Below are 15075 nucleotides of genomic sequence, written 5' to 3'. Positions count from 1 at the left end.
CAGCATATTTTATGGAGCAATAACTTGTTGCATTATATCATGTACAGACAGACAGAGAGAATGTGTCACCCTAACATTACAGGAAAAATTTCCACCAGAAAATAAATAACCGATTTCAAAAACAGAAATGGCAAACCTGAGTGTAAGTGATATACAATAAAACAATATTGTATATTCCATATACTTCAAAATGCTACAAGAAATAACATGAACCCTGGAATACATAGCACCTAGTCAGTAGGTAGGCGAGGATGGGACTGGAGAGAACTGACAAATGGAGTTTATGTCTGACATGCAGTCTGTCAGCTGTCACATATATCCCACAAATGCTACAGCTGATAAGAGGGCGGATAGGTGGTGAAGGGCTCGATTGCAGTAAGAGGTCACTGTCTGCACCAGGGGCTAAAGGGTCAGATGTATGCTTCAAAAAGCGGAGAGTGATAAACAACCAGCCAATCGGCTCCTAGTTCTTCTACCTTGGCCCTGCACAGTATTATGAACAGAAAAGCATTATAGTTCGCAGGGGGATGCCAAAACTCTACCACTGGCCCTGGCTCTGTCCAATGAGAGGAGTGGGGAAATTAGGTGGCAGAGAGAAAGGAGAGACCCACCACCTCTCCAGGACCACTTTAAGCCCTGGTCTGCACCCCCATGTGCAGGTTTTGGCAAATATATAAGCCAGCTAATGAGTACCTTGCAGCCAAAAGTTTCAAAAGTTACAAAGCATAAAACAGCAGAGCTGTGGAGTTGATTCTATATATATAGTGGCGAGCGTACCGAGCCCGAAGCGTGGCGAGCCCCACGAGGGGACACACATTACTTCACATGTATTCTGCGTCCGCTCGCCACGCTTCGGTGGCTCGCCACACTATATAAAATCAACTCCATGCCGATGTGGATAGTGGGGGTATGAAAAGGTCAGAGGACGCGTACCATCGCCGCTCGCCACGCTTCGGGTTGGCGTTGATAGTACGGGTGGCGTGGGGGTGCTTTTAACATTGTAAGCACCTATTACGGTGCTTATACAATTATTTATCTTATAGGGGGGTACATTTAACATTGAAAACACCCATTAGGGTGCTTATACAATTTAAAATCGTATACTATTGTATATGCCATACAATTCGATGGTATACAATTTATAATTGTATAACATCGCATCGCATACCATCGTATGCCTTATGGCAGAGCAGGAGGGGGGTTTCTTAAACACATTGGGGGGGGGAATTGCCTATGAATATTTAATGAGCGCTCATTAAATATTCACTGCGCTGGGTCCGCTCATTGACTGGGTCCTAAATACCATTTCAGACCCGATTTTGTTGCAAAAATACCGGGTCTGAAACGGGTAGGACCCTCCAATTTAACCGTTTAGCATAAACTGCTTTTTTAAAATGGTAAATGAGTTCTGCACCTTTCAGACCACACAGATTACCGTTTTAAAACTGTAAAAAAAACGGCACAATACCGGTTTTAAGTGCGGTCTGAAAGGGGCCTTACCAGCCAGTCAGATCACTAGTATTCCTATGTGCTAGCTACCAGACTGTAACATGATGCATAATCAGACTTTAGCATACAAACAAGTGTTACCGTTCTTAGCTTTGCAGGACTTGTTGTCAGGCTGGAGCAGATATCCCTCCACACATCTACAAGTGTACGAGCCTTCCGTGTTCTGGCAGGTCTGGCTACATGTTCCATACAGCGTACATTCATCAAAGTCTAAGCAAAGAGGAGAGGGTGATGCATTCATATTTCACCAAGCTATAGTACTTTTACAAATCATTAACACACAGTAATAAAGCATATAAACATATTTCTTAATTATGTAATAGTACAAATAAGCAAAATGAAGACATTGCTTTTCCTATGCAATCTTAAGGTCCATACACACTGGTCAATTTTGGCCAGCGTGTATGGACAGCGATGATCGGTGTCAATGGGGGTGAAAGCCGCTCATTGCATAAACATTGAGCGTCTTTCCCCCCTGCCCGTCGCTGTCAGAGGATGGTGAGGAATCCCTTAAATTGCGAGGTTTGCTACAAATACAGGGAGCCTGCTGCATTTTGTGGCATGCCCCGCCGTTTTGATGGCCACACCCGCAGTTTCCACCTCGCCTCAGGGAACAGACGAGGTGGAAACGGTGACTGAAGGGGAGGCTGCTGAATTCTCAGACAGCGAGCTATCAGCACTATCCGCCATTTAGCTCGCCACCAGGGGCTCGAAGTTAAGGAAAAATTATACAAAAAAAGTTTTAATTTTCTCTCATAATAAGTTTTCTTTATGTCTGTTTTCTGTGCCCAATAGTCATGCAGGAATCTAGTCAGCGCTCTCCTGGTTGGCAAGAGGCAGCCCCAGATTACAGAAGGCAATGGCAACTTCATAAATCAGTAATAAGACTGCAGCACTCAAGCTGCTACTGGTCTGTCTGGTCCATAGTACTCCCTCAGGGCTATTTTACACGCTCCGGCTCCTGCCATGCGGCGAAACACTGCACGGCCAATAAGCCGTGCCCCACACAGTAGTTAATAATGGCTGTCACCACTGGAAGGGACGGCTGCCGGGCTGTGGCCATCTCCACCTTTGTAAACAACTGTTCTTGGCCGTGCAGGGTTTCGGTGTGAAAGGGGCCTTAGCCTTCCCGTTTTGGATCTACTTATATCGGTGGCTGCATACTGAGAAAGATAGCTCTGTATCAGTTGGCCGTAGGCTTTCCTACTCTTCATATATGCCCAGCAAACAAATGTCAAAAATATGGACACAGTTTTCCTCCAATAAACACAAATGCAGCCCCACAGAGGGGGGTAAACATAGCAGACTTGTGAAAAATTAAAGCTGGTCATCCAGTAGAGCAATTCGGATGCAATTTGGCCATTTTTTTATGTGGCTGCGGTGATAAAATCGCATAAACGTGTTCAAATTGCACTGTACTGTATTTGACAAGAGGTGTAACGTGCGGTCCCGTGCAAGTCACACCAGCTGCAGAAGCGATCTGTTTAATTGCATCCAAGCAGGGCAAGCGTAGCTGGGATCATACGTGATATATTGTATGCCAAAGGAACACATACGATATATCGCATGCAACCCTGCCGCTCAGGGAGGTTGACTGCCTCCGACTTCTCCGTGGGAAGAAGTCAAGAAAGTCAAGTGTATGGCTACTTTAATATTTCCAAGGTGTCCACATTTACCTCTGTTTTTAACCATTGGGTTGAGCCTTATGGCACAAAAGGGCTAGGTGTATAAGAATAGTTGTGTTACCAACTGTTTTTTACATTAAAAAGGAACAAGTGGTCACAATATCTTTTCCTGCGTTTCCATTTTTATTTTTTACCAGTTTGCTTTCTTTGTAAAGTGACTAATCAGCATTGCGGTCTTTCTCAATATTTGTTATACCATTATGCAATAAAAGACAGAGCTGAGTCACAATCATGTGCTGTTGACCATTGTGCAAGCAACATAGTTACTGACCATTGCATGTCTTCCCGTCTTCAGCAAGCTGGAAGGAGGTATTACAGTAGCATACTGGTCCTGACGTGGTACGTGCACAGTTGTGCTGACATCCCGCTATGGTACAGTTGTGAGCATATTCTAGGTAAGAAAAAATAGAGAAGCATAAATCTCAGCAAATCATCCATCACATGTGTGGTTAATAATTTCCTATTTAAAAAAATGCATTTAATGAGAATATACATTTAAAGCTCTGTCAAAACATACCTTATTGCAACACTGAGGTCATATAAAGCACACAATGCTCCCAAACAGAATGTATGTAAGAGCAGCTAGCTACAGAAATGTGCACCTAAAGCAGCACAAGCCATTTCATGCTTAGGTTGGGGGGCCAGATGCACTAAGCTTCAAAAGTGATAAAATGGAGAGTGGTAAAAACCAACCAATCAGCCCCTACCCATCAGGTCACCGACTGTCTTTGAAAAATGTCAGGTGGGAGCTGATTGGCTGGTTGTTTATCACTCTCTATTTTATCACTTTTGAAACTTTGTGCATCTGGCCCTTTGGGAGATGTACTAAGCATTGAAAAGTTATCAAATGGAGATAAATCACTAAGTAATCAGCCCCTAACTGTAATTTTTCAAACCCAGTATGCATCCTAGCTGTTCGTAGCGGATTGGCTGGTATTTTAATCACTCTTCATTTTATCACTTTCAAGCTTAGTACATCTGGCTCTTTGGGTTTACCGGATTAGATATTAAACTCGCTACACCGTGTACACCAGTTAAACACTGCATTTACATTGGTAATACTGTATATCAGCTTACAAGATATTTCAAATCAATGGCAGGTGATAGGGTTCAGGCACGCATTACCGTGCTTCAACATAATATACATAAGTATTACCTCTGTTTTAGCAGCTATTTGAAATAGCAGACTTAAGGTGCCCATACACGGTATGGGGATGCAGTTTAAATCCCGGCGGTCGGGATCCCGGCGTTCAAAATCCAGACGCCGGAATCCTGAACGCTGAAATCCTGACACTTTCTCCCCCCGTGGGTGTCCACGACACCCTCGGAGGGAGAATAAATTAGTGTGCCGAGCGTAGCGAGCCCTCAAGGGGGGGGGGGATCCACGTCACCCCCTTGTCGGGATTTCGGCGTTCTGGATTCCGGCGTCGGGATTTTGAACGCCGGGATCCCGACCGCCGCCTTTTCATGCCGAATCCACGGTACGATTGCCGAATGCGATGAGATGCGCGCTCCTGCGCACATCCCGTCGCACAGTTCAAAAAGTATGTGCAATGCAATCTAGTCCAAATTGCATACAATAGATGTACAGTGTATGGGCACCTTAATGCATAACACAGTTTGGCTTCACCTGCCAAGCACTGGTGGGGACTGATCATTCGCTGATCATTTTGCAAGTCATTTTGATAAATAACAACGTTATAGTTATAACAAGAATTACAATATAAAAAATATGGTAAATACATGAAGGACAAAAACAAACAAAAATGAAAACACATCAAATAAAAAATAAATAAATAAAAAGGTTTTGGATTTTGTTTTGAAGAACTTTTCTTTTGAATATCTATTACATTTGAATTTCTTTTGTGTTTACTTTTCTGGACCATACTTTATCAGTTTTGTTTGTGTTTTTTTTTTTACTTCTTTTCTTTCCAAGGAGGTTTATGCTGCCAATGTCAAGTGTCAACCATACTGTTAACTAATATGTACAACGTTTAATATTCAGTGCTCATGCCTAAGGGTTTATTTATCTTGTCTTTGGCAAGGAACAAGTCCTAAATGAAGCAGTCTCTAGCAGAAAAAGAGGAAATGGCAGCATCATGTCTAGTTCTCTGTGTACACAGAAAATAAATCTCCCTAGGGTTTGTATGCCTAGCATTCCACATGCAGAGAAGTTAATTGGACAGATTAATTATTATGTGCAATGATCCCATAAAGTGTGACTGTTCCACAGCTAAGTAATTGCCACACACAACCGTATTGAAAAAAGAAAGGACTACCTTTAACAAACGCATTGAGCATTGAGAAATGGATGGCTGCAAAGGGTTATGGGAAAACAGTAAGTAACTGAACCAAAAAAGTCTAATAATCAAATGTGCACTAAAAGATCCGCATTATGGGGATTATTCTGGTTCACTCGGAAAGGCACAATCACTCTCTTATGGACAAAACCATATGCACTGCAGGTGGGGCTGATGTAACATGTGCAGAGAGAGTTAGATTTGGATGTTTTATTGTTTCTGTGCAGGGTAAATACTGTCTGCTTTATTTTTACACTGCAATATAGATATCAGTTTTAAGTACAAACTCCACCCAAATCTAACTCTCTCTGCACATGTTACATCAGCCCCACCTGCAGTGCATATGGTTTTGTCCATTACAGAGTGATTGTGGCTTTGCGAGTGAACTAGAATAACCCCCTGTATCTGGGTAGTTTACGAGTATTTTGGTAGCTGCATTGCAACCCTATTGTGTGAACAAAATGCTGTGCTATAGGCATCACAATACATCTGGTTCAAAAGTTTTGTATATCAATACAAAAAACAACAACTGCTTAATGAGATGTGCGATTTCTGCACACTTGATAGCCAGAGGACTTATTTTTCACTTCCTTTGGACAACCTCAAATATGCATCTGCAGCATCTGGTAGTTTGAGGACCTGAATGTTTCTTAGCACCAGAACTGTAAAAGAACCACATCAGCATATTACAGCTCTACGCGCGTTAACCTATCACCACAAACTGCCTGACCTCCAGTACACACAAAACGCTTTACTGTACTTCCATTTACTTTGTGCTGTAAAACACAAGTGAGCTACAAAACAAAATGTAAAGCTTAAAAAGCTAATGCTTCTTTTGCACAAAATTTGAAAAGTAATTTAAAGTCATCGTTTTCTTATTAATACCCTGTCTGTTACAATATGGTAATGGCTGCATTTCCTCCTCGCCACTTCTGTGCTAATGTTGAACGGATTTCCAAGGGCAACGATTTGCAATAATTCAGTAACAGAATAAGAGAAATCACCTGACCATTATTCTGTCACATTAATAGGATTGAAAGTCCGCAGTATCTCTGGAATGATCATAAAGTGATTTATAAACAGACTGGGGCAAAGGGAGTAGAACTTGCGTAAAAACGGCGGGTTTTCTGCACAACGTTGTCCTGGCAACTAGGGAAACATATCACTGGGCGTTTACTTCAATTCATGCTGCAAACTTTAGATTGCAGGAAGATGTAGAAGCTTTAGGTTTACAGGAAGGGAGACTCATTAATTCATTAGGTCGACACAAGCATTGGTTGACAATTGGAAGGTCGGCATAAGTTTTTCTACTTTTTTTTTTTTTTGAGCCGACATGTGCAGACAGGTGGTATTTCATACCCTACCATACGCTACAGCAGGGCCAAATAATAATTTATATAGTATGCCTGAAGCATGGCGTCAGCAGTGAGCCATGCGAGGGGACATGGTACTCTTAAGAGGTGTCTATGTCGACTATGTCCACATCCAGGTCAAACAAATATGAAAAAACTCATGTTGAATTTTGACAGTTGACCTACCCACGGTCAGTCTAATGCTTGGATGCACCTTAACCATGTCGACCTACTCCCTGTCGACCTTCAGTGGTCAGCCCAATGCCTGTCATCCTTCATGCAGTCCATGCATCCTTCATGCAGACCCTACAGGAAATGGTTACTAAACTTGTCTGTATAAGTACAGTATATTATATTTACAGAGGAGAAAGACCTCACAGAACTCTCAAAACTGAAAGTGGATAAATCAATGGGGCCAGATGTGATACATCCAAGGATACTAAAATAGCTTAAATGGGAGAAGGTAAAACCAATAACATAATTATTCAACCAGTCACTAGCTACTGGAGTAATCCCAGAGCACTGGAAAACAGCGAATGTAGTCCCACTGCACAAAAGTGGAAGAAAGGAAGGAGGTAAGCAACTATCGACCAGTGAGCCTTACATCAGTAGTAGGGAAATTGATGGAAACACTCTTAAAAACAAAGAGTTGTAGAATCTCTCAAAACCAGCAATTTACAGGATCCAAAACAGCATGGGTTTACTGGGGGAAGATCATGTCAAACAAATCTTATTGACTTTTTTGACTGGGTAACTAAAGTAAAAGATCAAGGTGGGGCTGTAGATGTAGCTTATCTAGACTTTAGTAAGGCTTTTGACACTGTCCCACATTGCAGACTGTTAAATGAACTTAAAAGCCTGGGATTGGATTTTAAGATAGTTGAATGGATAAGAGCGTGGTTGCAGGACAGAAAACAGAGTTGTAATAAAGGGAGTACAGTCAAAGGAGGGAACGGTTACAAGAGGGGTACCCCAGGGATCTGTACTTAGACCAATACTTTTTCAGATCTTTATTGGTGATATTGCAAATGGAATTGAGGGTAAAATGTGCCCTTTTGCAGATTACACAAAAAAGTATGCAACAGGGTAGACACACCAGGAGGGGTAAAACAAATGACTGATGATCTAGGTAGATTAGAAGAATGGTCAAGAGCATAGCAACTACAGTTTAATGCCAAAAAATACAAAATCATGCACTTGAGTCTCAAAAATCCAAAGATTAAATATAGTATAAATGGCACTTTAATGGAAACTACTGAGGAAGAGAGGGATCTAGGTGTCACTATTTCAGGTAACTTAAAGGCAGGTAGGCAAACAAAGCAATGAAGAAGGCACGTTAGATGCTTTGTTGCATAGGGAGAGGAATCAGCAGTAGAAAGAAAGAAGTAATAATGCCACTGTATAGGTCATTGGTACGACCTCATCTAGAATACGGTGTTCAGTTCTGGAGGCCATATCTCCAGAAGGATATAAATACATTAGAGACTGTACAAAGAAGGGCAACTAAAATGGTGCATGGCCTTCATCACAAAACGTAACAGGAAAGACTAAAAGATCTTAATATGTATACTTTGGAGCAGAGAAGGGAAAGGAGGACATGATAGAAACTTTCAAATATATCAAGGGCTTTAACAAGGTACAGGTGGGAGACATTCTTCACAGGAAGAGGAGCAGCAGAACACGAGGACATGCACTGAAACTAGAGGGAGGAAGATTCAGGGGAAATGTGAGGAAGAATTACTTCACAGAAAGGGTAGTAGATAAGTGGAATAGCCTCCCATCAGAGGTGGTACAGGCAAATACAGTAGTACAATTTAAACATGCTTGGGATAGGCATATTGATATCCTTACAAAAAAATAAGGATCAAATATGGTTTGAGGTAACATCTTTAAAAAAGGGGCAGACTAGATGGGCCAAGTGGTTCTTATCTGCCGTCAAATTCTATGTTTCTATATTCACAGTCCTCACAGTTTGAACAATGCGCAATGAAGAAGAAAAAATAAAATAAAGCACAGTGACAGTTATCAGACAACTACCACATTGAAATGTTTCTCAATTCCACTTTAAAGTGTAAAGACTGTGGGGTAGATTTATGAAGTGGTGATCAGGGGCATATGCGCTATCCCCATGCGCTAAAGCAGCGGATAGCGCTTCCCCTGATCTATGACACCCGCCGAGTGGGTGTCTATCGTGCGGCGGTGTGGGGCAGGAGGCATAGCGCAGCTATGATATTTTGTGCTGCGCGCCTGCCTCCTGCCTGATTTATGAACGGTCAGCATCGCTAACCGTTCCACCGCCTGCAGCAATTGACTTCGACAGCTGCAGGCGGCAATGCCCTATGCCACAGCAGGGACAGCGCTGCCCCTGCTGCTGGCTTTGAACTGCGCTGGGTATCTCGCGAGTAGCGAGATCCCGCGCATGCGCAGTGAGCTGGCCGGGGGGGGGGGGGGGGGGAGGAGACAGCGCATCAGTATTAACTGATGCGCTGTCTCCAGGTGGGGACATCGCCGGAGGGGGAAGTTAGCGCTCTCCCGCTTCGGCCAGCAAGATGTTAGTACATCTTGTCGGTGTCCCCTCCTGCTTCGCCTCGCTAATGCGGCGAAGCAGGAACTGTTATAACGGCGCCTTTAGCCCTGTGTATGGTTTCATCATTCTGGGACATTAGGAGAGGTGAATTCCTTCAGAGAGTAATGCTAATTGAGCATGCAGTTACCCACAGGCTGGGCACCTCAGCTGTCCTAAAGGATTTGCCACCCATCACTCAACTTATTATACTGTAGTTCACCAACTGCAGGTTTACATATTTACCTTGTAAGTACAGCTCTTACACAATGGCCCTTATTCTGATTGATGCGGATATTCCCGAATTCTTACGGTGCGGTCCGCACGCCACGCTGTGCTGCCGCGTGCGGCCATCGTCCGTAGAAACGCCCACGTGTCCTCCGCATTCGGACGGACTCACTCTTTAAGAACAGGGCGTGTTTACGGACGACATACAAACCATGCGTGTGCGGGGGAAACACTCAGATTCTGCACGGTATTACAGAGTATGCACGGGAATACCGCATCCGAACGGATGGCAAGCGGTCCGTCCGCACGGAAGCGGTGTATTTACGCAAAACTACCCACTATTATGTCTATTCTGCAATACATCACATGACCCACTTATTCAATTACCTATCCTCATAAAAAAATGTTTATTTGGAATTGGAATCAATTATATGCCAATATATCCTTACAACCATGCCTAACACATGCATTGCACACATTAACCCTTACAGCAATTGAAGTGCAATGGTTTCAATTAAAGCACTGACAAGCGTCCTATTAGTGAGTAATGAGTAAAGGAGTCGATTGTATTGGGTTCAGGTGTTAATGCTTGTAGTCATTAGGCGTTCCGTTCGCCTACCGCAAGACCGAGTGGTTTCCGCAAAGCAATACTTGACTTATGGACACCGCACATTTCTATCGGTTTTGTTCGCGTGCATTCAGAGTGCTATCCGAATGCACGCCCCCCAACATAAGTGTACTCCCCCGTGTCCGCCCATGTTTCCTCCCAGTTTTGCCCACTTTTAAACTACGCCCATGTGTCATTCCGCATGACGCCCATAATACGCCCATATATCCAGACTGATTGCGGTGCACAGTTTTGTACGGGATTTGGCCGAACAGGTACGGAGTCAATGCGTGGCACATGCGCGTTGCGTTCTCCACGCATGCGCAGACGCCGTAAAGACGCTATCCGAAAGTATGCGGAAAAGTACGCATCAATCAGAATAAGGGCCAATGAGACTTATTCGTCCAGTCATCAATCCTACAATTGTGATCCAAGCAACTCTGCCAGTGTTGGTGATATTCAGTGACTACCTTGGACAAGTTCCTACAAAAGGAGTTTGGTCTCCGAAACGACGACTAAGCATCACATTTTTTCTTCTCCATTCCTTCATCCCTTTATTACCTCATATTGATCTTTAAATCTTAGATCTCTCTGTGACCAGATGAGGCTACAGTGTATAGGCCGAATTGATTTCTATTATCTGCACTAATACAATACTGTGTCTCCCTTTTACTGACTGGACACTCCCTCCACCCCCACCGTCCTCAAATCTGTGTTCTACTCTATTACATGATGACTATATTGATTTCAATATTATGATCTATAAGTCATGTCGCTGAGAATTTGAGCCATGCTGTTCCATAGCTAAAATGTGATTATTACCTTGTTTTACTCCCCGCATCTTTTTACATTTTACATTGATCGAATATCCACTTTTTATTAACATGGTGATGTAAATAGTGACTCTGTCCCTATACCATTCTATGTTTAATCTGTCATTTGTGGTCATATAATATTACCCTTTAAGACAGTGGTTAGAGGACAATGATACATTACCCCAAATGGATGGTTGCACTGCAGAGACACAGCCAAGCATACAGCGAATCTATATGTATGTCCGGCTGTGTATGAGCAGCGTGACCGTCCATTACTCCCAGGAATTTCATTTCATTGCAAATAGAATCTTTATATAGATTCTATATGCATGCCCGGCTGTGTGTGTTACAGTACTATAGTGTACCAGGACTCTTCCCTGCGTGATGCTCCGGGCCCCGCCTCCAAGTCCACCCGCTTCTTCATTAGGTCACATTATCAATGGCTATACCACACGCAGCCTGACAGCCATTGATGATGATTACATGTATGGCTGTGTGGTAGAAATGTTGTACCACGCACAGCCATACATGGTAATCCTCATCATCATCATCATCATCATCATCATCATCATCATCAATTGTGTATCGTATTAGCAGGATGTATTCCTGGGGGTATTATAGGATTTCCTTCCTTTCAAATCAAGGGGGTAACATCAGCGTGTCTAAATATATTTTGGGGCAAAAGGTAAAAAAGTTCCCTAACCCCTGCTTTAAACCAATAAAAATGGCGTCTGAAAAAAAAAAATCTTATATATCTTTCATGCAGGATAGGATACTAGATTACTAGTCATTTCTAGATGACCAAATGATGTTCCTCCATTTTTTATACTGCTCTTGTTGCGATTAAAATGGTATACTTGTCATCTATCACAATTCAACGTACAACAATCTGAACCATTGGTACAATATACACTGCATAGCTGAATAAAACCATTTTATATATCTCTATCTCCCAGCTTTACACAAGATCCGCAGTTTTCATCCATGCTCATTATCTGCTCCCATTACTTTTCCACGGTTGCACCAACTCTGGATTACCCTCCCTCAAATAACTACATATACGTTCTTCTAGTCTACGAACGTTTGAATCTTCCCTGAAACCTCACCCCTTCAGACTGCTAATAATATCGGAGATCCACCCACATAAGCTATTCTACCAATTATCTTCCCTTTATACAGTCCACCATCATTTTACATATGTTCTCTTTCTACACCCACACAGCCCACTGACACCAGGCCAATATGGCTGGACCAATAGGTATATGCAGATTTCCCTATAGATTGTAAGCTTGTGAGCGCAACTTAGATACCTTTTTTACAATTTTTAACAAGGCTTTGGTAAGGATAGACCAGCACAACGGAATATGCTGGACATACAGCATATCAGTAAATGTTAATAAATACAGGAGTTTCCCGGTATTTATCCATCTTCTATTGCCTTTCCAACAAAAGAAAACAAATTGGCACAGAGTACAATTCTTGAAGAGAGTTGTGGCCCATCATGGCCTACTTGGTGCCGACTGAGATGCACAGTTTATCAACAAACAATATAGGGACACTGGACAACACTCTATGCAATTGTTATTCTGCATGCTTACAGCTGTACTGCCAAAAGGGGGGGGCAGAGAAATGCTCTACGCAGCATTTTGCACTTGCCAAAATGATGGCACTTGCCTGCTGGGGTCTCCATTATAATTGTGGAAAAAGCACACTCCATCCCCTACCCACGATGCACGTCAACTGTACCAGAAGCGAACGATCACTAAAAATGACATTCAGTTATTGGCAACGGAGTAGATGGAAGAACAAATGCTGTGAATTATGTACAACACATCAGCATATCCATGTACTGGATAATATACTTTCAAGGTATTCATTTATTTCTCTTAATACTAGCAATGTAAGAGCACAGTGCTGGGGAATTTAGCGCACTCGCTCAGCTCTATGGGACATCATTAAGAGTAGAAAAGGAGGATGTTCTCGGAGAACACAGAGTGCCCATTGTGGGAGCCTCGGCAGCTGAGTAACTGTTGCACTTGTACTGTGTCAAATCAATTTACCAGGAGAGCCCTGATGAATCCTGATGAGTGTGCATGGCAGGAATAATTTGCAATTCTTTGATTTCGCTTCCTTTATGCTCACTCCACCATAAAAAGGAAAAGCATGATCTTGTGCAGGATGAGCTGTTGGCAGTGACCCACAACAATTAAAATGGGAATTACTGGTTGTCTCAAGGGGTGCGGAAAATTCTGAGCATGAAACAGGCTCTTCGGGTTCACTAGTTCTAGGGTACACGGATAATAATACTCAGCAAATTTAAATGGTTTAAATACCACTATTGACAACGTAATAATATTGTTGTAATGTTCTAGAAAAGTCCAAAGTATACACTAGACAAAAAGGCACCAAATCAACTCCATCAAGGTTTTCGTTGGTTAAACTTTAATCTGAAGGGTAAAAAGGATTACAGAAAAATGATATCCATCGGCTGCTGAAACATTCTTCACAAAATCAATCACTCCAAAAGCTTGAATTAAAAGTTCCCATTTGATTTTTGAAGGGATTAGATATACTCTAATGTGAATTATCTGACCGTATCTGCAGCTGAACATTGTTTAAGAAGACCCAGCTCTAACAACTATTTACTCATGGAACTCCACCGCCAGCATGCAGATGATGAGATGGTAGACCCAGGTATATGCAGGGGTAGGGAGACTGGACATGGAGGAACCGCTAATCACTAATAAAACTATACTCAGCTAAGTAATCCCCTCAGACTTCTACTTTGTATCTTCTCAACAGTTCACAATGGATTCCACTGCGGACCTTCAATAAACCAACCACATTTAAATTTGTTTTCAATAAATTGTTCTTCATCAAACTTACAGATACGTCATCATACATATAGCCTCAATATGCCAGACCTGGGCCAACTGAGCTGTCAAGTCCTGTGCAACGCCTTTCATGCAGACACTTGATCTTGAGGAAGCCGTAGTTACACATAGGCGGGGAAACGCGTTGATCGATAAAACTTCTCTGTTTGAAAGGAATAGCCGGCCGGCTCCACCTTTTAACTTGATCTCCAGTTGGAGTCCCCTCCACCCTTATTTCAGCCTCACTAGCCCGGAATTACATGTGACTACAGCTGTGGGAGCATATCCTTCTCCCTTCTGCATACAGATGGGGCCGGTTTTATCTTTGCTGGCGAACCGCCAGCAACACGGCGCTCCATCTGACTGAGACACGCAATACTGTCCGCCTCCCGCTCGAGGGGGCTGGGGAGGACCCAAGGGCACTGCGGGGGGTGCACCGTGGGCAGCACAGTCGGAAGGGGACGTGCGCACCTCGTGCGCGCGCGTCCCCTTCCGGCATACAGATGGCGGCGGGGCAGGGGATGGCGATGGCGACGCAATCACCTGCAAAGATGAATCCCGCTACATCTGTACCATCTAAAACTACAGTCGGAGGATTGGTAAATATAGTTATCACTAACTGCCTCTTATCTATATTACTGGACTTGTTCATTCTAAATACTAATAACGGTTGGCTGTACCACTACTAATATATGAGCTAGCTCTAAATGAACTAACAAGTGGGACTTCATGGGCATCATTCTGTAGAAGGATCATTTTTACTATTACTAACCCCACTAATTAAAAAAAAAATGTATTTATTATTTTTTGGGATTAATCCAATTTTTCAATATTGGTTGGTATCGGCCGGTACCTAATATATTTATTATTGATGCATGTATTAACGGGTTTTTTCTTTTTGCTCATTGTTGTGTCTTTAAATATTGTGGTATTTCTAAAAAACTTTCTTAAAAAACTGGCTATTGTCTATACCAGTGGTTCCAACCCTGGTCCTCAAGTACCCCCAACAGTGCATGTTTTGCAGGTCTCCACACAGAATCACAAGTGCTATAATTATCTCCACCTGTGGATCTTTTCAAATGTGCCTGAATAATGAGTGGACCTGCCGGGTGACCTGGAAAACGTGCACTGCTGGGGGTACTT

General features: G+C 42.8%; 1 protein-coding gene across 2 annotated transcripts in view; it reads right to left on the bottom strand.

The window, feature by feature from the left end:
* The window catches only part of LRP1 (LDL receptor related protein 1), a 254553-nt gene that overhangs the window by 169716 nt on the left and 69762 nt on the right, over positions 1–15075 (bottom strand). For both annotated transcript variants that reach the window (XM_083169349.1, XM_083169350.1), the window contains exons 4-5: positions 3466–3585; positions 1591–1719 (exon numbers count right to left, since the gene is read on the bottom strand). In XM_083169349.1, coding sequence (XP_083025475.1) covers positions 1591–1719; positions 3466–3585 — 249 coding nt within the window. The remainder of the gene's footprint in view (positions 1–1590; positions 1720–3465; positions 3586–15075) is intronic.

Source organism: Crinia signifera, chromosome 2, assembly GCF_055691185.1.
Source record: "Crinia signifera chromosome 2, ASM5569118v1, whole genome shotgun sequence".
NCBI lineage: Eukaryota > Metazoa > Chordata > Amphibia > Anura > Myobatrachidae > Crinia > Crinia signifera.
Note: the sequence above shows the minus strand (reverse complement) of the source record. Positions and strands in the feature narration are given on the sequence as shown.